This window comes from Papio anubis, chromosome 9 (genome assembly GCF_008728515.1).
Source record: "Papio anubis isolate 15944 chromosome 9, Panubis1.0, whole genome shotgun sequence".
Lineage (NCBI taxonomy): Eukaryota > Metazoa > Chordata > Mammalia > Primates > Cercopithecidae > Papio > Papio anubis.
Window position 1 is genome coordinate 18,290,926 of NC_044984.1, and position 24,438 is coordinate 18,315,363.

The following is a 24,438-nucleotide window of genomic DNA, read 5'->3' on the forward strand; positions in this document are numbered from 1 at the left end:
ACCAGCCTGGCCAACATGGTGAAACCCCGTCTCTACTAAAACTACAAAAATTAGTCAGGTGTGGTGGCATGCGCCTGTAATCCCAGCTACTTGAGAGGCTGCGGTAGGAGAATCTCTTGAACCCGGGAGGTGGAGGTTGCAGTGAGCTGAGATCTCGCTATACACTCTAGGCTGGGCAACAGAGCAAGATTCTGCCTTAAAAAAAAGAATTACTCTGCTCATCCACATCAGTATTTTTTGAGATGGAGCCTCGCTGTGTCACCCAGGCTGGAGTGCAATGACGCTATCTCGGCTCACTGCAATCTCCACCTCCCAGGTTCCAGCAATTCTCCCACGTCAGCCCTCCGAGTAGCTGGGATTATAGGCCCACGCCACCATACCTGGCTAATTCTTTTGTTTTTTAGTAGAGAAAGGACAGGGTTTCACCATGTTGGCTAGGCTGATCTCAAACCCCTGACCTCAAGTGATCTGTCCACCCTGGCCTTTCAAAGCATTGGGATTACAGGCGTGAGCCACCTCATCCAGCCCCACATTAGTATTTTATGACACAAGAAATTTTAGTCTCTATCATCTTTCATAAGCACTAATAGCAATTTTAAATGGTATTTCATAATATGAATTTAAGATTTCTCCTTGCTGACATTGACAAGAAAAAAAAAACTTTACTGCAGAATTACATTGTACCTTTACTTTCCTAGCATGTCTATGTGCCTGACAGAAGGTCAGTGCCAGCTGGCCTGACTTTACAGTCTGTTAGTCCCCAGAGCCTCCAAGGGAAAACGGTGAGTAATATCTTTATTTACCATACCATGTTTTATTTATGTGCTACACAGGAAGGTACATATCTAACATAGTTTTTAAGTTTGAATTTTCAGAGGTTCTCCCAAAGAAAAAGCATTACTGCTTTTGTGCAAGAGATGCTCATCAGAAGAATTTGGAATCATGTAGCCATTTTGGTGTTTTAGTGGATACCGTTTCCTAAGTGCCTGACTGGCCAAATAAAAGATTATATTTTGAGACTTTACAGCCGGGTGTGGTGGCTCATGCCTGTAATCCCAGTACTTTGGGAGGCCGAGGTGGGCGGATTGCTTGAGGTCAGGAGTTCGAGACCAGCCTGGCCAACATGGTGAAACCCCGTCTCTACTAAAAAATACAAAATTAGCTGGGCATGGTGGTGCGTGCCTGTAATCCCAGCTACTCGGGAGACTGAGGCAAGAGAATCATTTGAACCCAGGAGGTGGAGTTTGCAGGGAGCCGAGATCCGGCCATTGCACTCCAGCCTGGGCAACAAAGTGAGACTCTGTCTCAAAAAAAAAAAAAGAAAGAAACTTTATTGTGTAAGCTAAGTGGGTTTCTTTACTTTGTTAATTCCCTTATCCTTAAAACAGAAATTGCAGTAATTCATTAGTGAACCAATCCAGCAAGCAGCTATTTGTAGTCAAACTGCCAGTGTATTAAGTTTTTCGTGTGGATTTTTAGATTAACTTCTTTAGAGCTGTTAATAAAAGAAACTGACTTGCTTATCAGCAGAAAAAGAAAGACTGTAACAAACATTCCAGCAAAGAAAGTACTTACCATTATCATTTCATTGTCAGTGTTATGTTAATTGGAAAGGTGTTATATTAGCAGGATACTTCTAGTTGAAGAGAAAAGATGACTTTTCCTCACTTCAGTTTATTTTAATGGTGTTCTTTTATCAGGGGCTCTGGCTTTATTGTCAGTAGATAGCCTCAGTTTCTGTAAAGATGTGATTTTAGCACCTGTGTATATCGTTGTTCATTATTTAAAATTCCCTTTCTGCAGTAATCAAATTCATCTTACGTGTTTTGTAAAAACATTGTTTTATCTTTTATACGTTTAGATAAAAGGAAATATTTTCTTGCTTTAAACTTCCTGCAGTTTATTTGCCAAAGATTATTTAATTAAAACTAAGAACTTTAAAATGTTGGAATTTTAAAACATTAGATTGTTGACCTGACGAATAGTCATTAATCACAAAGTAAATGCTAAATAGCATACCACAAATGTTTCTCTAATTCCTTGCTCCCTCTAGTGGGTATTTAGCACAAAATTTATTTACAACCTCTCCTGCTTTCTTTGGTCAAACGTGCCTCTTTATTTGGCCTCAAAATCTAAATAAAGTTATTGGTGTCTTTCATCCTTTTGAAAATCTCTTAATCTTTTAAGATCCATAAATAATAAATCAGAGTTTCAGTATTTCTTGTGGTATCACTCTGATTTCTTGTGGTTCTTAGAATATCTATATCCCTGGCCGGGCGCGGTGGCTCACGCCTGTAATCCCAGCACTTTGGGAGGCCGAGACGGGCGGATCACGAGGTCAGGAGATCGAGACCATCCTGGCTAACACGGTGAAACCCCGTCTCTACTAAAAAATACAAAAAACTAGCCGGGTGAGGCGGCGGGCGCCTGTAGTCCCAGCTACTCGGGAGGCTGAGGCAGGAGAATGGCCTGAACCCGGGAGGAGGAGCTTGCAGTGAGCTGAGATCCGGCCACTGCACTCCAGCCTGGGCAGCAGAGCGGGACTCCGTCTCAAAAAAAAAAAAAAAAAAGAATATCTATATCCCTTACCCCACCTTACCTTCTCCCTGGCAAGACCTCGAGTGTTGGAGATGATGATCATAAAACACGGACCTTTCTAGCATCATGAGGTCACAAGATAGAATTGGCATCAGAGCAAAAGCAACTGTTCTTTTTCTCTTATGTAGTTTATTTAAATCTCACACACCAAACCTTCTTTGACCATTTAATATACAGTAAAAAACTGTTGTCTCACCTGTAGATACCTAGTTTTATCTAAGGAATCCAATAGTAACTATAGTTTACTTCTACTAACACTTTTTCTGTCTGAAGGCAATAATTTTTAATACAATTTCAGATAATGGTTAAAAATGATTTCTGTTTTTGAAAAGAATTGTAGGAAAATAAAGAGCAATAACAAACAGAACAGAAGAGAGCTAGTGTAATGTGTGGTGTAGGCAAAACAAACCAATCTCAGGAATACTTTTTAGCCTGGAATTTTTAAGACTACATTGCAGCACTCAAGTGAGGAGAGTCTCCCTGTAGCCCGCTTTCAGTTGTTAATTGTAACAAAGCTCTGAGAAATACCAAGTAATATTTTATGGGCTGTAAGACTGCCAGTGCCCATACCTTACTGTATTTCTAAGAAAAGTATATTAAATTGGCCCATTAAGGAATTTCATCCACCGTTGAAAATTTGTTTTCCTTTGGATCACAGTCACCAATCAGGAACCAAAAAAAGGTTCTCTTCTTTTCCCAGAGTGAAGGAAGGTTTATGTGCCCATGGAAACTTTCTCTTTTTCTTAAAAAATAAAACTGATCTTTTGGTCCTAAAAAATGCTATATGAAAGCACTAACAGTGACATTTCAGAATATAACTGGGAAATAATTAATAGAACCCAGATCCCAAGTTTAATAATGTGAAGATATCCAAGTTTTACATCAATTTTATTTTATTTATTTATTTATTTATTTACTTACTTACTTACTATTTATTTATTTATTTACTTATTTTTGAGATGGAGTCTCGCCCCATTTCCCAGGCTGGAATGCAATGGCGTGATCTCGGCTCACTGCAACCTCCGCCTCCTGGGTTCAAGCGATTCTCCTGCCTCCCCGGTAGCTGGGATTACAGTCGCACGCCACCACGCCTGGCTAATTTTTTGTATCTTTAGTAGAGACAGGGCCTCACCATGTTGGCCAGGCTGGTCTCAAACTCCTGACCTTGTGATCTCCTGCCTCGGCCTCCCAAAGTGCTGGAATTAAAGGCGTGAGTCACTGTGCCTGGCCTACATTCATTTTAATTATTTTATATACCTTCTGTTAGAAAGTTGGACATGTAGGTGTTTGTACTATTGCTGGAAAAAGGTGTAATTTTTTTAGACATCTTAGTAAAATATCTTTTAATAATTTTTAGTAGCACTTATGTACAAACCTTTATAATGGTTTTTTGACATTGTACTTTTTTGTACTTAACATTTAAATATTCTCATGAGTTCTGAGAAAATGCCTTAATATACTGTTGTTTTGCTGTATCTTTTAAAGTAACACTGTTCCTTCTATTTCTCTAGATATCTATGCATTTATGTAGGACCTATCATCATAGTGCCTAGGCACTATGTTTGATGTCAACCGTAAGAGGAAACTTGCCAAGAAATCTTGGTTTAATATCTGTCACTTAAGACAACAATTAATCTGTTTTCCACTGTTTGGATTCTTAAATTGTACTCCTTCAGCCAGAGGAGCTTACGCTGCTGCTAATAAAGCTGAGACGGCAGCAAGCCGAACTGAGTAGTATCCGGGAGCATACGTTAGCACAGCTCATGCAGCTAAAGCTTGAGGCCCACAGCCCAAAGGTCAGCTATGGAGAGATTTGTCTGTGTCGTCTGCCATCATCACTTATTTTGAACCACTCATTAGTCAATATGATCAGCGTCATTAGTATTGAGCATGAGCCCATACCATCATTATAGTGACAACATTAGAATCTCCTATTAACCCTTTGAGAATCGAACTTATTTATACATGACTGAAAGAAAATGCAGGTAGGGTGCATTTCTTTTTAGCCTTCTACCCACCCGCTCACCCACTGGCTTTTGGTTTTGAGGAAGGAAATGCATACAGTACTTCATGTATGCATTAACTTCATGTTGTTATTCACTGAATACTGTGACTTCCACACCTGGTAAAACAAATATTGAGAAGTCCTATAATTTCCAGTAAAACAATGAATTGAAAATTCATTATAGCTTTAATAATACTGCCTTTTAAATGTTAAAAATTAATTTTAAAATGTCTTTTATTTTTAATGAAAGCAATGAACACATAACCATTTCTCAAAGGGTTTATAGCTCTGGTTATATAAGAAACATCTTATTGAAAGAAGTAGTACTTTATTACAGGAAATAATTGACATGTAAAAGTTCTAACAGTGAGTTTTTGCTAGAGCTATTTTAAGGAATTTTTCTGCTTAATAGTTCATTGTTCATATGCATGTCTACTTAATTTCTTACAAAACAAAATATAATTTTATAATTTAATATGTCAGCGGTACCATTTACAGGGGAGCATGTGCGTGAAAGTTGTCGTGCACTGTGATATAATAGGTTGTAGTAAATTACCTGTTTTTCTTATTCCAAAATTGACCTTTTCTTGAATTCCACATCCTCTTTCTCTGTCCCTTTTTTCTTAATTGGTGCCTACTAGAATGAAATTCTTTCACATCATCTCCAAAGGAACACCATATATTTGGATCATCAGGTGGGATTCATAGAGATTTTCTTACTTTTAATACTCAGTAGAACTTCTTAAATATAATACAGTTTTTCAGGCTACTCAGCTATTTCAGTCACTTTGAATTAATAACATGACTTTTACAAGTGATAGAATATGAAATCCCTGACCAGGTGGATTCAGGAATTCCATAATAAACAGGGAGAAAGGACAGATGTGGAAGTAAAGGGGGGATACAAATGTTGGGTCAGCTGAAATTGACAGCCTAAATTCTCTAGACTTCTTTCTTCTTATCCCATTAAAACGCCTACTCCTTGAGGCTTATCTCAGCTTGGAGTTGACCTAATTAAAGGAACAGACACCAAGCTGTGAATTGTCTTGTTGGAAGGCAAGAAGGAGGGTGAATGTAGTGTGCTCTGTATTCACAAAGGGGAGTTTAAAGGTGGGTGAAGTTGACTGCATACAATGGCTCATGCCTGTAATCCCAGCACTTCGGGAGGCTGAGGCAGGCGGCTCACTGAAGGCCAGGAGTTCGAGACCAGCCTGGCCAACATGGAGAAACCCTGCCTCTACTAAAAGTACAAAAATTAGCCGGGCGTCACAGTGAATGTCTATAATCCCAGCTACTCAGCAGGCTGAGGCACAAGAATTGCTTGAACCCAGGAGGTGGAGGTTGCAGTGAGCTGAGATCGTGCACCACTGTACTCCAGCATGGGCTATAGCTCAAGACTCTGTCTTAAAGAAACAGAGAAAGAGAGAGAGGGAGGGAGGAAGGAAGATGGGTGAAGTGTGTAGTGGAGGTGATTTTTAGTTGCCTGTCCTTATTCCCTGTTTGCTGTGTACTTCCAGTGTTTGGTCTTTGCCAACGTGTATAGAGCCAGTTTTATAGGAGGCTCACGTTCCTAGCATTAACTCAGTGGTGGCACCAGGTGTGGCTGGTTGAGGTGAATGATCAAAAGGGAAAGTGGCAATGGGCCGGGCGTGTTGGCTCACGCCTGTAATCCCAGCACTTTGGGAGGCTGAGGCGGGTGGATCACATAAGGTCAGGAATTTGAGACCAGCCCAGCCAACATGGCGAAACCCTGTCTCTACTAAAAGTACAAAAATTAGCCAGGCGTGGTGGTGCGCACCTGTAATCCCCACTACTTGGAAGGCTGAGGCAGGAGAATCGCTTGAGCCCTGGAGGTGGAGGTTGCAGTGAACCAAGATCGTGCCACTGCACTCCAGCTTGGGCAACAGAGCCAGACTCCATCTCAGAAAAAAAAAGGAAAGTGGCATTGAACAAGTAGTGACTCCGTTTTTATAAAATGCTCCATTAATATTTAATTTTAATTTGTTGGGAATTTTTTGTTATTAGACATAATTTCTTTCATTGAATGCATTTTTTATATAAATCAAGCTAAAACTTATTCTAGCTTGTTTCAAAATGTCCAAACTTGACTATTTTATCAAATAAAGAGGTTACTGTGGAAAATAAGACAAATGCTTTCATATTTATATTTGCATATTTGAAACAAAACAGTAATGTGCTACTTTAAATTAGTTGTATTTAAAGAGGGATTTTGCATTAGGATAACCCTTTGAAAGGTGTTAAATCATATTCCTTATTTTAATTTTTAAAAGTAACACACTTTTGGTAATATAAAATTTATATATTGTTCACAAAACATTTTCATCAGCATTTTGGCCATTGGAATGCTTTTAAAATGAGCATTTCATGTATCCAAATTTCAGATCTTCAATCCAGAGATTCAGGCTTTTGAAATTTAACCACAGTGTATATTATGTACTTTGAAAGCAGTCTAATAAAGACATGTTAGCTAATAAAACAGAAAAATCCATCTTCCTTCAAAATTCTGCACTGCCAAAAAGCTGCTAAGATACATGGGAAATAAAAAACTCATTTGTATTTAGAGCCGCAAAAAAAAATAGGTTTAAAAAATAATGATATAAACATGAATCTGAAGTTATCCGGCATCTCAGAAAATAAACCTTGTGGTTTGCTGTAACTTATTACCGACCTCATTGAATCAAAGCTGGAATTGCAGAGACATAGAACTTCAGAAAATTTTAGAGAAGGACAGGTAAATATACCAAAAACACCACAATTTGCTGAGATGCTCCTCCTCAATCACTTTCCCAGATCGAAATTGTGTTTTATCCCTTTACCTAAATGACCTAGATCCTGTTGAGTCTCATGTTCCCATCACTCGTCTTGAAGAAAGCTTTGTTGAACCTTTTCTATTGCTCCATGCTGTGGTCCTACAGGTGACTTCTAAACATCCCAATGTGTTATTGATCTTCTCTATTCTCTCAATATGTCACCAAAGCTTTTCTGGTAATTTATCTGAAATAAAGTTATTCAATTTTTAAAGTTTGTGATAATGAGAAGAATTACAGAATTGTTTGAATGATATTTTGTGTTTGAAGTAAGAATATTTTGATAGCAAAAATTGGGCCATTTTTAGGTAATAATTAGACAGCATATGAAAACATGGTGGAGACTTTGCCCCAAAACTCAGATATACTTAAATATATATATCTTTAAGGTTTCCTAAAGCAAATCTCTCTTTAAATAATTTTATTAAAAATTTATGATTTAGATAACTGCGTTTTAATAAAATTTTTCATTCAGCTCAAACATTTCCAGCTTTTAATCTTGTTACTGCCAGTAACATAACATTTTAGATGACCAGGTCTGTTGTTTTTGTAGGGATTATTGGTTCCCTGGATTTATGAATTGATTCATCAGTTTTATATAACCACAAATTCAAGAGTAGATTATAAAATCTGAAAGAGGAAAAGGCTCTGGTCACATTTTATACTATATATCATAACAAATGAACATGTGCTCATCTATTCTCACTCTAACACTTATTCTGCCTCCCCTAATAAATCATCAGAATAACGCAAGACCAGCAACAAAATGTAGTTTTCCTCCTGCCCCTTGTGAGGGATTGCAATAATCAAAAGCAAAACTGTAATTTCTTTAAATTCTGTTAATAGCTGTCACTATTCACAAAAAAAAAAAGACCCAAAGAGTATTCTCAGAGTTGCTTCAGAGGTCAACTCATTTCTGATGCTACTGGAATGTTTAATAACAAATAAAAAAATAAAATTGCCTTATCTGAAAGTCTACAGATTTACATATTAACAGGCAATCCAAAAATCTTGACTTTGGCCGGGCGCGGTGGCTCAAGCCTGTAATCCCAGCACTTTGGGAGGCTGAGACGGGCGGATCACGAGGTCAGGAGATCGAGACCATCCTGGCTAACACGGTGAAACGCCGTCTCTACTAAAACATACAAAAAACTAGCCGGGCGAGGTGGCGGGCGCCTGTAGTCCCAGCTACGTGGGAGGCTGAGGCAGGAGAATGGCGTGAACCTGGGAGGCGGAGCTTGCAGTGAGCTGAGATCCGGCTACTGCACTCTAGCCTGGGTGACAAAGCGAGACTCCGTCACAAAAAAAAAAAAAAAAAAAAAAAAAAAAAAATCTTGACTTCTGGTGCCTGTAACTTCAGCAATATAATTTGATTCTCACTATCACCGTTTATGAGGATGAATCATGTATTAAAGTGGTTTTAAAATAACAATAGCTCTACTAATTACATGGTAGAATTTTCTTCGGTTTTTTGTTTTATTATGAAGTACAGTATTACAGTTTATTTATGCTTCCATAGCCCAGTTAGTGTATTATTCGAAGTCTACATTTATATAATACTAGCCCTGGTTTATTTGTCATTTTTGTGAATCTTAAGATAGCACAGGCCCAAAGTAGAACCTGTATACATACAGTAATCCCAACTATATATTTTATGTACCTCATCCATGTTCTATGTAGAGAATGAATAAATACATAATGTATCAGTAACTCATTTTCTTCTCATCCAGCTTAGTTGTTGCTGAATATTGGAGACACTTTTGGTTACAGTTTAAGTGAAACTTGCCAGCTTCATCCTAAAATGCATCTACTGAATGGATTTAACATTTGTTAGCTTTTTCCATGTTTATTTTTCTGTCTAACAGTGTATAAATGGGATGGGGGGAAGCCATAAGTAAAGTGTTGCCCTTGCTGTGTACTTGCCAGGAGGTTGGAAGTAAATTTCAGATTATCAGCAGTTAAAAATGGGGTCTCCTCCCCCGGAGAATGAAGTATCCTGTTGTAGTTGTTTGAAAGTGCAATAGTGGCTGGTGTTTATTTTATGAGGGAAAGAGAAAATTTTGAAAAAAATTTTTTTCTTATCAGAGCAGGGCAGATCAAGCATAAGCTGAGCTGTTGAGCAATCATTTTATGATTAGGAGTCCCTAAAAGGTTCCACAGAGCCAACTATAAGTCATTTGTTTGAAACTAGAGTAACAGGTTTCCATAGGAGCTGATTGTAGCCAAACCATTTGATGATATTTGGTTGTAAGATACAGAAGGAGCACACTGATTGTTTTGGCTCCTGTACCCTACTGGTTATTAAGGATTCTTAATAGTATCCCTGATGGTTAGATTCCCAAGCCAGGCCATGAAAGACAGTATTTTACCCTGTGCTATATCTGAAGACCAGACTAACAGTATCACACACCCTAACCACAATGAAGAAAATATCTCTCTTAAAAATGTATTCAGTGGCTGGGCACGGTGGCTCACACCTGTAATCCCAGCACTTTGGAAGGCCAAGGCAGGTGTATCACCTGAGGGCAGGAGTTCGAGACCAGCCTGGCCAACATATAGTGAAACCTCATCTCTACTAAAAATATGAAAATTAGCCAGGCATGGTGGTGGTCACCTGTAATCTCAGCTACTCAGGAGGCTGAGACAGGAGAATCACTCAAACCCGGGAGGTGGAGGCAGAGGTTGCAGTGAGCCAAGATCATGCCACTGCACTACAGCCTGGGTGACAGAGTGAGAGTCAGTCTCAAAAAAAAAAAAATTCAGTGTGGCCAGGCACCGTGGCTCACGCCTGTAATCCCAAGACTTTGGGAGGCCAAGGTGGGTGGATCACCTGAGTTCAGGACTCCAAGACCAGCTTGGGACAACATGGTGAAACCCCATCTCTACTAAAAATACAAAAATTATCCGGGCCTGATGGTGTATGCCTGTAATCCCAGCTACTTGGGAGGCTGAGGAACGAGAATCACTTGAACTGGGGAGGCAGCGGTTGCAGTAAGCCAAGATCATGCCCTGCACCCCAGCCTGGGTAATAGAGCAAGACTCTATCTCAAAAAAAAAAAAAAAAAAATGTATTCAATGTGTGAACCTCAGATCTTAGGCACATGTATGCCTTCTCTGGCAGATCTAACATTGGGAGTGGGGTCTTGAAGTTTCTCAGTCTTGTCACTTAGTAGACCTACACTAGTTTCTAGTTCTTGGCTCCCATAGCCTAGACCAGGACTGGTTGGGTTGAGCAAAAGAATGAAATTAGGCGTTTAGAAACTAGACCAGGCACTGAAGAGAGGAAGCAGGCAAAAACTCTCCATGAATGAAGAGGTAGCACTTTTTTGATCCAGACATGAAAGCAGTGTTAATAGGAATGGGGAAGTTAGAACATATTTCCCTCCATTTTACTCACCTATATTTTAGCTTTTCCTTCCATTTGTTTCTTACTCTTTTTCTTTCTAACATTCCCTACTAGTGTTTGAAGAGCGGTTGTGAGGGAACTCAAATGATGTTCCCCTTTTCCTTTTCCCTAATAACTTTCCTGCCAGGTTTTCAAGTAGGCAATGATAACAGAAGGTGAGATATTAGGAACTGTGACTACAAGGTATGTAGGTGGAGATGCGCAGAAGGATCCAGAGACTTAGAGCAATGCTTCACATGCCTTTGGTAAGCATGCTCCCTACTGTGGGTAAACCAAACATGTACGAACCCCCCCAGAATCCTGATATACTACTGCAGTAACCAGCCTCTCCTTTTAATATCAGATAACTAAAGGACCTTATCCTCAAAGTCATGGAAAAGCAGGAAGTTTTTCATGACAAATCAGTTTGCCACAGTACCGTTAAAAAAAAAAAAATGCAGTTCAAGCATACTTATGTATTCTTTTTTGCATGAACATGTTAAAGGTTTACCAGAGTCAATAGCTAAATCCTTCTTTATAATTTATCAGTACTTTTTTTTTCTTGAGAATGAAAAACATTTCATGTTTATTCAGAGATCCAGTAGACTGGGGGTAGATTGTCAACAGAGTCAACACCTATGTATGTGTCCTTTTTTCAGTACATTTTTAAAAAAACAATTATCAATTTCTTGTGAGGAGAGTAAGAAAATCATTTTTGGGCCGGGCACAGTGGCTTACGAATGTAATCCCAGCACTTTGGGAGGCCAAGGTGGGTGGATCACCTGAGGTCAGGAGTTTGAGATAGCCTGGCCAACATGGTGAAATCCCGTCTCTACTAAAAATGCAAAAAGTTAGCTGGGCGTAGTGGTGCATACCACCCGCTACTCGGCAGGCTGAGGCAGGAGAATTGCTTGAACCCGGGAGGCAGAGCTTGCAGTGAACCAAGATCTCACCACTGCACTCTAGCCTAGGCAACAGAGGGAGACTCCATCTCCAAAAAAAGAAGAGGTGCAGGAGGGACAGAGATAAAACTCAGAAAATTCTTTAGCAGGATATGAAATAATAATAATGGCAGAACTCTAAGACTAAATGGATAATGGATTAGATTAGAATTTAATATGTGTCTCTTAAATTGGCCTATCTAGTCCTCTTACATTATTATCATGGGTCTGTTCTTAGCAGTTGTCTGTCCCATTTTTTTAGCTTTTTTTTTTTTTTTTTTTTTTTTTTTTAACCTGTCTCAGTGCTCAGTGGGAAAGATCTCCGTCTCTTGGTGTTCTCTTAACCGAGAATTCGTCTTCATCTATTCATCATTTTACTAGCTGTCACTGTGTGAGCTTCGTCCCTAGCTGTTTCATCCCTAGTTGTTGCTTTCTAGTGGTCTTTGTAAGAGTATAGAAGCATTCCTTCTTTGATAATGTTAAATTTGTAAGTTTCAGGTGACATGTGAAACCTTTTTTAAGATTTTTCTCAATGTTTTGAAAAGCTATTAGCCAGGATCATAGTGTAATAAGACATAACGTTTTTCCTTTAAAAAATTTAATTGCGGCCGGGCGCGGTGGCTCAAACCTGTAATCCCAGCACTTTGGGAGGCCGAGACGGGTGGATCACGAGGTCAGGAGATCAAGACCATCCTGGCGAACACGGTGAAACCCCGTCTCTACTAAAAAATACAAAAAACTAGCCCGGCGAGATGGCGGGCGCCTGTAGTCCCAGCTACTCGGGAGGCTGAGGCAGGAGAATGGCGTGAACCCGGGAGGCGGAGCTTGCAGTGAGCTGAGATCTGGCCACTGCACTCCAGCCTGGGCGGCAGAGCGAGACTCCGTCTCAAAAAAAAAAAATTTAATTGCGTGTGTAGAGTTAAGAAGCTGTTGTACATTTATGATTTAATAAAATAATTCTAAAGGGAAAAAGAAATTTCTGCCTTCAGCGCATCCTCAGTGAACCCAAAACAAAGCCTGTCATCTTTTTTTTTTTTTTTTTTTTTTTTTTTGAGACAGTCTCACTCTGTTTCCCAGGCTGGAGTGCAGTGGCACAATCTCAGCTCACTGCATCCTTCACCTCCCAGGTTCAAGCGATTCTCCTGCCTCAGCCTCCCGACTAGCTGTTATTACAGGCACCCACCACCATGCCCGGCTAATTTTTATATTTTTAGTAGAGATGGGGTTTCACCATGTTGGCCAGGCTGGGTCTCAAACTCCTGCCCTCAGGTGATCCACCCGCCTCGGCCTCCCAAAGTGCTGGGATTACAGATGTGAGCCACCGCGCCTGGCCCAAAACTTGTCATCTTTATCCCTCAAGTCCCTGACCAAAAAGCTAATGCAAAAAAAAAATTATAATACAGTAAAATGGTTCAGAATATCAGTTAGATTAACTTTGGTCATATCACAAACATTTATTGAATACATCCTCCTTCAGAAGGAACTCACTGGACTTTGAGAGCCATCAGCACTCTTGCTTTACTGTTTGCTTAGACCTGGAACTTAAGGCTGGCACCTTAAAACCCCCAACGGAAAAGAGGATAACACATAGAGAAAGTGAGGCCGAGTCTCCTCTACAGGCTGTGGCTGGGACTGCCTGACACCAGCCTTTCACAGTCTGACTGACTGATCAACAAGAAGAAAAACAAGTGGCAGACTAGCTGGAAGGACCTAAGGTGTGACCAGCCTCCTTGGCAGCCTGCCTGCCGCTCCATCACTGTCAGGGTAGAGATTTTTCATATTTGTGAAAAAGGCAGAATTAAGTCAGACAAGTGCCTGGAGTTGTATTATGTTCTCCTAAAATCTTGTCTGCCCAATATCAGCATGTATTAAAGTTAAACTGATAACTTTAAACTGGAATTAAAAGTACTTTAAAAATAGTTTCACTGAAAATGGAAAAATCATGAGATTCTGTAGTACTATCTGAACAGATTTTTTTTAGCTGATTACAAGTTGGCATGGTGTTTGCTCAGGAGAACAAACGCTACCATAACGCCTTATGTATGCGAGATCCCTTATTACCATTTAGTCAGCAAATCTTGGCAGTGCTTCTCCTGAATCTTTAGTCAGCAAATCTCTGTAATGCTTCTCCTGAATCTTTGCATGCACATGGCAATATTCGTGGTCTCACATCTAGATTTCATTGTGTATCCCATTTTATTTTATAATAGTCTTGGATATTCCTCATCTTAATTTCCCTGGCTTTGGATAATAAGTTCCTTAACTGTAAGCCTCCACTTTCACATTTGTAACAGAGTAGTAATGTGAACCTGTAAGGGTTGTTGCGGATTAATTGAGGTAATATCTATAAACTTCTTAACACAGTAAGAGGAACTAGTAAGCCCTCAGTGAATGGGAAGTCTGACTGCTGAAATTGAAATTAGGTCCGGTTGCGCTTCCTAAAGCTCCTGCCACATTATGTCTTTTAGCCAACTCAGGAAATTTTACAAACTCCTTTTGCCCTACAAAAAAAGTCTCTTTTTGTCATTTAAGCCTTCAGTCTTCCACCACCACGCCACAACTTGTGAAATAATTCCTCCCCCATAAACCCGTTTCTCCAGCCAGTGACTCACCATTTCTCAGATACTTCCAAAGCACTCCCTTCTCTGCATGGTGTACCTGTGTAGTGCCTGTTCAACCTTACTCTGTATCACTTTACAGTTCACAAAGCACCATCCTATACAACATCCCACTTGTTTCACATACGCAGGCTCTGCAGCATATCCCCATTTAATCAGATTCCATGACTTGCCCAAAATCATAAGCTAGGATGAAAACCTTGTATTCATGGATTTTCTTTCATCTTTTAAAAATTCTATTTTAACTTCCTTCATAATTGATGGGTCATTCTGTTCTTAGAGTTTCAGGCTGCTGTCTTTGTTACCTGAGGAATATCAGCTTCTGGCCATGGCTCTAATAAGACAGCATAGTGAAAACAAAATTTCCCTACCTATTCTAAAATGCATAGTAGTTATACAGTTCTATTTTTATTTACAAAATATTATAAATATTATTTTACAATTACAGTATTACAAAAGTAGCTCATTATATCAGGCTTTGCTTCTGTCTTAATTTTACAGTAGATTTTGCCTCTATCTTAATTTCATGTACATTTTTCAGCAAGTTTATTCATTCTGCAAAGATGTGTGGAACTCAGTGTAAGGCATGACGCTAGTGCCTACAATGTAGAATTCTTGTTCAAAACCTGGAAGGAAATAAGGTTGAGTATAAATACCAAAAACATTTCTAAAATTGACCTAAAGGTATCATTATGTTGTTGAAATATAAGCTGATAAATCTTTGAATTAATGGTAGGAATTCAGCGACTCAGTGCCATTTGTAACCTCGTAAGAACACAGTTAACCATTAATAAAATCCAGATCCTTGTGTCTAGAAGTTATTTTAACTTTGATTTAAAATTTGGTTGGGTGTGGTGGCTCACACCTGTAATCCTAGCACTTTGGGAGGCCAAGGCTGGTGGATCACCTGAGGTTGGGAGTTAAAGATCAGCCTGACCAACATAGAGAAACCCCATCTCTACTAAAAAGAAAAAATACAAAATTAGCCTGGCGTGGTGGTACATACCTGTAATCTCAGCTACTCAGGAGCCTAAGGCAGGAGAATCTCTTGAACCCAGGAGGCGGAGGTTGTGGTGAGCCAAGATTGTGCCGTTGCACTCCAGCCTGGGCAACAAAAGTGAAACTCCGTCTCAAAAATATAAAGTAAAATTCATATATTTTAGAGTAGATTTATCCATGGCAAGAATAAGTACCTTTTTGACTAACAGATGTAAGATTTTCACTTCAGGAATTTCTTTTGCTTAAAAATGGTAGATTTTAGTGTATCCTTAAAATACTTGAAAGAAGAAAATGTGACAATTTCAAACCTTATGTTGGCAGTAAAAGATTTTTTTAATTGATCTTGAGTTCTTTTAATATTTCCTGTTTCCTGTGGGTGCCAGGAATAAACATAGTAGTAGCCTTGCTTGAAATTAAAAGAACAGTGATTAGGAAAAGGCCATTAAACAAGGAAAATATATTAAGCTACTGAAGTAAAAAAAAAAAATCAGATCTGTAAAATTTATCCATTGCCGAACATAAGTAAATTATTTGGAATGGCACTAGCCCAGGCCTTCAAAGGTGCTTTCAAATATACCACAGGTACATAATCTATCTTCCTTGAAGAAAAGGGGAAATATAAAGTCTAGCTATATCTTTAAAAATATTATTGATTCTTAGGACTATATAACAATAGTAATGTTTTCAGATTTTACTTATAGGAAAAACATATAGATAATTTATTCAAATTACTTTAAAACTTCTGAAGTAATTTCAATAACCCCTTCAGTTATAAAGAGACTTATTTACATTCTTCTATTACTCAAGTCACTTCACATTTCCCTGCTTCCTGTTAAACAAAGAGTGATTTCAATGGGTAGCATACCCTTCAATCAGGATCTTGGACTTTCAGATGTGCCTGGAGAGAGAGTGGAAGGCAAATTTACATTGTTATTATCTAAATGACCTATTTATAAAGACCCCCGCATTCCCTAAAGCCTCACCCTGGGCATGTCAAATTCTTTAGCTTTTTAGTTTTGCTGCACATCTTAAGAGTTTATTGATGTACACACAGGAGGACATTCTTGAGAAAATGGAGTATTCTGTGATTACTCTATGGGGCTTTTTGCTTTTGTTAAGACAGATTCCCAACTTAAAAAATCTTTTCCAAAGAAGTCATTAAGAACTCAGGAAAAAGTCCCTTTTCCACTTAAATGGAAAATGACAGCAAGAGATGGGTCTTCTTCTTAGTTAACAGTGAAGAACAGAAGCTCTGCTCTGTATCCACCTGGACTGTTCAAGATAAAGGAACTATTAGCACAGAATTCAGACTCAAGTAAACTAAGTTACAAGACAGCTTGAGCAAAGGTTTCCCCTTCTGCAAATGAGTTGGAGGTCATGGGTGAAATAATACTTACTTCACTGGTCCTCTGTCGCCCAGGCTGGAGTGCAGTGGCACGATCTTGGCTCACTGCAGTCTCTACCTCCTGGGTTCAAGTGCTTCTCCTGACTCAGCCTCCTGAGTAGCTAGGATTACAGGCGCCCACCACCACACCCAGCTAATTTTGGTAGTTTTTAGTAGAGACGGGGTTTCACCATGCTAGCCAGGCTGGTCTTGAACTCCTGACCTCAAGTGATCCTCCCACCTTGGCCTCCCAAAGTGCTGTGATTATAGATATGAGCCCCCGCCCCCGGCCTACTGGTCTAGAATTTTTAGACCTGGTATCTAATATGATAGCCACTAGCCATGTGGCTATTTAAATTTGTAATTACATATATAAGTAAAAACATTTCCTCAGTCACGCTAGCCCCATTTCAAGTAGTCAATATTGAACTACACAGATAGGGAACATTTCCAACATCACAGAAAGTTCTGTTGGACAGCACTATTCTAGATGAATTTTTTTTTTTTTTTTTTTTTTGAGACGGAGTCTTGCTCTGTTGCCCAGACTGGAATGCAGCAGCACAATCTCAGCTTACTGCAACCTCCATTTCCCGGGTTCAACTGATTCTCCTCTCTCAGCCTCCTGAGTAACTGGGACTACAGGCGCATGCCACCGTGCCCAGCTGATTTTGGTATTTTTAGTAGAGATGGAGTTTCACCATGTTAACCAGGCTGGTCTCGAACTCCTGACCTCAGGTGATCCACCCACCTCAGCCTCCCAAAGTGCTGGAATTACAGACATGAGCCACCACACCCGACCTCTAGATTATTTATTATATAAACTTTTAAGAGAGCAGTTAAGTTACTGCTTAATCACTTGTTGTATTTAAAGGGAGTATGGAGAATTAATTTTTTCTAAGGATGAATTATATGAATGACCATCTTGGCTCTGCTCACAACTCATCTTTTTCCCCCCTCCCCAAATGATTCAGGGGCATTTTACCTCATGAGTTAGAATATCCTATTTTTTCTGCCTTCAGAGCTGGTCTAATTTCTCCAGAGATAGATTTGAAACAGACATTTAAAAGCTACTAAAGTAGCTGGCACAATGACGCAAGGCTGTGTAGTCCCAGCTACCAAGTAGACTGAGGCAAAAAGATCACTTGAGTCCAGGAGTTGTGGGCTTTTGTGCACTATGCTGATCAGGTGTCCACACTAAGTCCAGCATCAGTATGGCAACCTCCTGGGAACGGGGGACCACTAGGCTGCCTGAGGAGTGGTGAGCCAGCCCAGAGGGGAATGCAGCAGGTCAGAACGTCCGTGCTGATCAGTAGTGGGATCACATCTGGGAATAAGCACTGCACTCAAGCCTGGGCAACATAGTGAGACCCCATTTCTTTCTTTCTTTCTTAGTATCCTTTCTTTGAGCTCTTTTTTTTTTTTTTTTTTTTGACACAGGGTCTGGCTTTGTCACCCAGGCTGGAGTGCAGTGGCAATCATGGCTCACTGCAGCCTCAACCTCCTGGTTTGAAGCGATCCTTCTGCCTCAGCCTCCCAAGTAACTGGGACCACAGGCCTGCACCACCATGCCCAGCTAATTTTTTGTAGAGAGGGAGTTTCACCATGTTGCCCATGCTGGTCTCGAACTCCTGGCCTCAAGTGAGTACTCCTAACTCGGCCTCCCAAAGTACTGGTACTATAGGCGTGAGCCACCACACATGGCCGAGACCCCATCTCTTAAGAAAAAGAATTACTAGGTGGGCACGGTGGCTCACACCTGTAATCCCAACACTTTGGGAAGCCTGAGGTCAGGCGTTCAAGACCAGCCTGGCCAACATGGTGAAACCCTGTCTCTACTAAAAATTCAAAAATTAGCCAGGCGTGGTGGTGGGCACCTGTAATCCCAGCTACTGACGAGGCTGAGGCAAGAGAATTGTTTGAACCCAGGAGGTGGAGGTTGCAGTGAGCTGACATTGCGCCATTGCACACCAGCTTTTAAAAAGGGGTTAAAATCTCTTAATGCTGTATCTTATACATAGACAACAAGAAAATATTATAATCTAGATCCAATACTTGTGTTTACTTAGTTCGAAGTTTTTTGTCTTTGATAGTTGTGCAGTTACCTTGATCAATGTCTGGTATCAACTTATCTGGACCTTGAGAAATTCTTTGGCAGTCATGTTTACTTGAATTGGTGCCAGGATAGGACCGTGGTTCACAAGTCTGACTTCTCAGAACTGACAGTGAATCTTCAGAAAGACAAAAACAAAGTACAGTACTCAAGGCTGTCTTTCCCCCAGTCCCCAGTAAGAATTGCCAGGGCCCAGACCTGTGCAGGTTTTAAATCTCCATAGGTAGGTTTTTGGGGTGGCTTTTTTTTTTCTTTTGCCAGATATGAGAACTACACCAAATAAAGGAGAAAAGTCAACTGGGTGCGATGGCTCGTGCCTGTAATCCTAGCACTTTGGGAGGCCAAGACGGGTGGATGCCTTGAGCCCAGGAGTTCGAGACTAGCCTGGCCAACATGGCGAAACCTGTTCTCTCTCTCTCTCTTTTTTTTTTTTTTTTTTAATTCTTTAGTTAGAAATGGAAAAAAGAAGTCTAGTTTTTCTGAAACAAGCACTGTGTTGGTGCTAACTTTCTTCATGTGTGGAACACATAGAAAGTGATGTTTGTACAGCACCTTGAAACAAGCAGGAGGTGATGCCAAGAGCCTTAGCCCTGCAGGGACCCTACTAGGCCTTCTGAAGCTGACCTTGTAACCCATTTCCAGCCCATGGGTGTCAATTGGGAAATTCCGCACAAGATCCTAGCAGGTGCAGTTACATATAATTCAATTGAATAAATGGTTTTTGATGATGGGATTTTAAAATGAAGTTATTCAGTAGGCAGGGCATGGTGACTCACACCTGTAATCCCAGCACTTTGGGAGGCCAAGGCGGGCAGATCACGGGGTCAGGAGTTCAAGACCAGCCTGACCAACATGGTGAAACCCCGTCTCTACTAAAAGTACAAAAATTGCCCTGATGGGATGATGAGCGCCTGTAATCCCAGCTACTCAGGAGGCTGAGGCAGGAGAATCACTTGAACCTGGGAGGCAGAGGTTATAGTGAGCCAAGATGGCGTGCTGCACTCCAGCCTGGGTGACAGAGCGAGACTCCGTCTCAAAAAAAAAAAAAAGCCCAGCGCAGTGGCTGAGGCCTGTAATCCCAGCACTCTGGGAGGCCAAGGCGGGTGGGTCACCTGAGGTCGAGAGTTTGAGAGCAGCCTGACCACCGTGGAGAAACCCATCTCTACTAACAATACAAAAAATTAGCTGGGCTTTGTGGCACATGCTTGTAGTCCCAGCTATTCGGGAGGCTGAGACAGGAGAATCGCTTGAACCCGGGAGTCCGAGGTTGCAGTGAGCCGAGTTCTCGCCATTGTCTCCAGCCTGGGCAACAACAGTGAAACTCCGTCTCAAAAAAAAAAGAAAGAAAGAAAGAAAATCAACCTATTTGAAGACTGGGCGCTGTGGCTCTACTAAAAATACAAAAAATTAGCTGGGCGTGGTGGCGGGTGCCTGTAATCCCAGCTCCTCGGGAGGCTGAGGCAGGAGAAGCACTTGAACCCAGTAGGCGGAGGTTGCAGTGAGCTGAGATCGCCCTATTGTACTCCAGCCCGGGCGACAGTCCCAGACTCCGTCTAAAAAAATAAATCAAGTTATTCATATTTGCCCAACAGACCTCAAAACTGTTAAAGAGGCCAGGATTAAGTATCAGATTTTCCAGATAGTTTTTCTAAACATTTGGACTTAGACATTCCAAGTAAAAATATGTTTTGTTGTGAACAAAAATACACTGGCATTATTACCTAAGTGTATTTCCAAGATGTTGCCACGTATGTTTTCTTATTTACAGCTAGAGTTAATTATGAAAACTGTGGGGTTGGAGGCGAGGTGGAGGCGGCCGTTTGTTTTCTCGTGGTCTGCAGCTAGCGTGCTCGCTTCCCCTCCCCCGCGGCATCTGCCTGGGTGGAGAAACGGTGGCGGTGGCAGCTGGAGCAGCAGAGGCTGGAGCATCGGACACCCTCCTCCCACGAACCAGTTCCTCTTTCCCTTCCTCGCTGTGTGTTTGATGTGTTAAAGCAGGAGCGGGAATGCGAGCAGCGCCATGAGCAACACTACCATCGTCCCCAGCACTGCGGGTCCGGGCCCCAGCGGCGGGCCTAGTAGCGGAGGTGGTGGCGGCGGTGGAGGCTGTGGCACCGAGGTAATAGATGACTAATCTCCCCGAGCGCTAGCTCTGAGCAGATGCGGACTCTCTTCGGTTTCCCAGGCAAGATCGACGAACCACACCTCTTCCCGCTGGATCATTCACCTTTGCCAATCTCAGTCTTGTTAAGTTCCATGATCCAGACTCAGCAGTTGTGGCACCACGTCTGACACTGTGTTCCTTGACAGAGCTTTGATAATGTACCATATGCAGAAGGAGTTATTCCTGGTAAGGCTAAGGCTTGCTTGTCTCTGTTGGCACCAGCTAATGCAGTGGCAGGTCTTCTGCCTGGTGTTGGGCTCCAGCCTACTCCTAACCCACTTACTCAGACTGGCGCCGTTCCACCGGCTGCTTTGGGGGCTCCTACTCTTGGTCCTGCCCTTGCTGCCCTTGGGCTTCCTGGAGCAAAGTTGAACTCAGTCTGTTGCCACAGATCAGTTGCTGAAGCTTATGAGTACTGTTGATCCCAAGTTGAAGCATGTGGCTGCTGGTCTTGTTTCACCAAGTCTGAAATCGGATACCTCTAGTAAAGAAATAGAGGAAGAGGCCCTGCGTGGTGGCTCACACCTGTAATCCTAGCACTTTGGGAGGCTGAGGTGGGTGGATCACTTGAGGTCAGGAGTTCAAGACCAACCTGACCAACATGGTGAAACCTTGTCTCTACTAAAAATTCAGAATTAGCCGGGTGTGGTGGCACATCCCGGTAACCCCAAGTACTTAGGAGACTGAGGCAGGAGAAGTGCTTGAACCCTGGAGGTGGAGGTTGCAGTGAGCCGAGATCGTGCCATTGCACTCCAGCCTGGGCAACAAGAGCAAAACTCTGTCTCAAAAAAAATAGAGGAAGCTATGTAAAGAGTACAAGAAGCACAGTCCCTAATTTCGGCTGCTATAGAACCAAAGAAGAAAGAAGGCATTCAAGATCATCTTCTAAACACAGACAGTCAAGAAACAGATCAAGAGAGCGATCACATTCTAAGTCTAGGAGTCGTTGATCCAAAAGCCCAAGACAGAGAAGATCTCATTCCAGAGAGAGAGGTAGAAGATCAAGGAGCACATCCAAAACGAGAGACAAAAAGAAATAAGACGAAAGAAACGTTCTAAAACACCACCAAAAAATTACAGCAGAGCCAGACATTGTAGAAGTACAAACAGAGATGACAACGAAGAAGCAGGAGTGGAACAAGATCTCCCAAAAAGTCGCAGTCTCCTAAAAGAAAATTGTCTCTCTCACCATCCCCTGGGAGACATAAAAAGAAGAAAAAAGATAGTAGGGATGAAAGAGTAGGGAGAAAGATAGTAGGGATGAAAGAGAACGATCAACAAACAAGAAGAAGAGTAAAGATAAGGAAAAGGATCAGGAAAGAAAATCAGAGAGTGATATAGATGTAAAAGTTACACGGGTTTATGATGAAGAGGAACCGGGTTATGACAGTAAGAAAGAGGAAAAAAGAAGAGAAGAAAGCAATAGAAGCAGGTTCCCCTAAAACAAAGAAATGTTCTGTGGAAAAGGGAACTGATGATTCACTAAGAGAATCTAAAGTGAATGGGAATGATCATCATGAAGAAGACATGGGTATGAGTGACTGAATATTGCCTCTATGGGAATCCAACTGTATACATGCATCAGTGTCATTCCTTTGTGTGATTTCTGAATGCTATATTTGTTCATCTCAAACCTAGATGTATACAGCTCTTGAGTTATTAATGGCTATAAAGCTCCCGTTATTGATACTAATTTACATCAAAAAGCTTTTAGAAAATGGTATGACGTAAGCAATTCTTGTCATGGTGACATCTGATGGAGTAACCAAACAGTTTTACTCTTGGTGCTGTTTCATAACAGAAATGAAAAGCTGCATGCTCCTACAGCAGGAATGGATTGTTTATGTCATATAATTTCCTTTATTAAGTTCACTTATAGTACTTCTAGAATGTTATGCATCGGGTTAATAGAGCCATGTAGGAAATGCACTGATTGCATGTTATTGTGGCAAGAATATCCTAAATGTCATTAAAATCCTCCAACATGATGGATCTACTTATGGTCTTGTTTGTTGACGTGACAAATTAACATTCTTATAGTTCCATCTGGAAATGAGCATTTGAAATAGATAATCCGGCTGGGCACAGTGGCTCACGCCTGTAATTTTAGCACTTTGGGAGGCCAAGGCGGGCAGATCACCTGAGGTGAGGAGTTCCAGACCAGCCTGGCTAACATGGCGAAACCTCATCTATACTAAAACACACACACACACACACACAAAAATTAGCCAGACATGGTGGTGCATGCCTGTAATACCAGCTACTCCGGAGGCTGAGGCAGGAGAATCACTTGAACCCAGGAAGCAGAGATTGCAGTGAACTGAGATCATGCTACTGCACTCCAGCCTAGGCGACACAGCGAGACTCTATCTCAAAAAAAAAAAAAAAAAAAAAGAAGAAGAAGAAGAAAGAAAGAAGGAAAAGAAAAGAAATAGATAATCCTTTAAGCCTTGTGGCAAAATTTTTGTCATTTTGGTTTAACTTTGAATGGTTATTATGCACTAACCTTTTTTGATGGCTAATTAGGGTTTAATTACAGAAACAAGATTTCAAGTAAAACTGCCTTTGGCAGTGAGTAAATAGTATATTTTGAAGTAGAGTTGTATACTTTTTCATAAGATGTTTGGGAATTTTTTTTCCTGAAATAATTTATTCCACATCTACATCAGTGAAAGCTATCTACCTATCCTGAGTCCATCTTAAACAAAGAAAAAACTTATCTCTTGCCCTTATTTTGAATTTTCCACTCGTCCATTAATTTGTCTTAAGCTCAGTGTTGGAAAAAAGGGATAGTGCATTTTAAATTGTCCTTCATATGCTTTTAAAATAAGACAAATTGACTGGGCGTGGTGGCTCACACCTGTAATCCCAACACTTTGGGAGGCCAAGGCAGGCGGATCACCTGAGGTCAGGAGATCGAGATCAACCTGGCCAACATGGTGAAACCCCATCTCTACTAAAAATAGAAAAATTACTGGTGGGCTCCTGTAATCCCAGCTACTCAGGAGTCTGAGGCAGGAGAACACTTGAACCCAGGAGGTGGAGGTTGCAGTGAGCCTAGATTGTGCCGCTGCACTCCAGCCTCAGCAACAGAGTGAGACTCTGTCTCAAAAAAAATAATAAAATCTCAAGTTGTATAAAACCAATAAGTTTGTGTTACTGCAGTAGTATTCTTATGCACACAGTGATTTCATGTTATATATGCAAAGTAGTTAGGCAACTGTTTTCTTTGTTAGAGGCATTTCAAGCTCCACTTTTGTGCAGTAAAAAGTAGGCTACAGTTTGTGCCATGTTGATGTACAATTTCTGAAATTATTTTTTAATACTTTGATAATAAAACCCTTAAACTTAAAAAAAAAGAAAATTGTGTAATGCCTGAATCATACATTCTCATTCTTATTATTAT

At 40.8% G+C, this 24,438-nt stretch overlaps 1 protein-coding gene, 1 long non-coding RNA gene and 1 pseudogene across 34 annotated transcripts in view; 2 read left to right on the forward strand and 1 right to left on the reverse strand.

Annotated features, from left to right (window-relative positions):
• PLEKHA5 (pleckstrin homology domain containing A5) overlaps window positions 1–24,438 on the forward strand; it is a 249,095-nt gene that overhangs the window by 161,299 nt on the left and 63,358 nt on the right. For 22 of the 32 annotated variants that reach the window (XR_634520.3, XR_001892538.3, XR_634521.3 and 19 more), the window contains 3 exons: window positions 699–782; window positions 4,275–4,394; window positions 5,245–5,298. The exons of 1 other annotated variant lie outside the window; for it this stretch is intronic. Coding sequence is in view for 27 of the 31 variants with exons in the window: in XM_009180312.3 (XP_009178576.2) it covers window positions 699–782; window positions 4,275–4,394; window positions 5,245–5,298 (258 nt within the window). In the remaining 4 variants the exon portion in view is untranslated. Of the gene's footprint in view, window positions 1–698; window positions 783–4,109; window positions 4,395–5,244; window positions 5,299–24,438 lie in introns of those variants that run through there. 9 more of the 32 variants (XM_009180316.3, XM_009180322.3, XM_009180323.4 and 6 more) reach the window with 2 other exon arrangements.
• LOC116268840 lies at window positions 15,668–20,678 on the reverse strand. Its single transcript, XR_004176016.1, has 4 exons — window positions 20,590–20,678; window positions 18,861–18,986; window positions 16,240–16,272; window positions 15,668–15,744 (listed from the first exon to the last, which is right to left on the reverse strand). It is a non-coding gene; the product is annotated as an uncharacterized LOC116268840 (long non-coding RNA).
• LOC101000995 lies at window positions 20,347–23,022 on the forward strand (annotated as a pseudogene). Its single transcript, XR_001892539.3, has 2 exons — window positions 20,347–21,546; window positions 21,847–23,022. The product of XR_001892539.3 is annotated as a serine/arginine-rich splicing factor 11-like (transcript).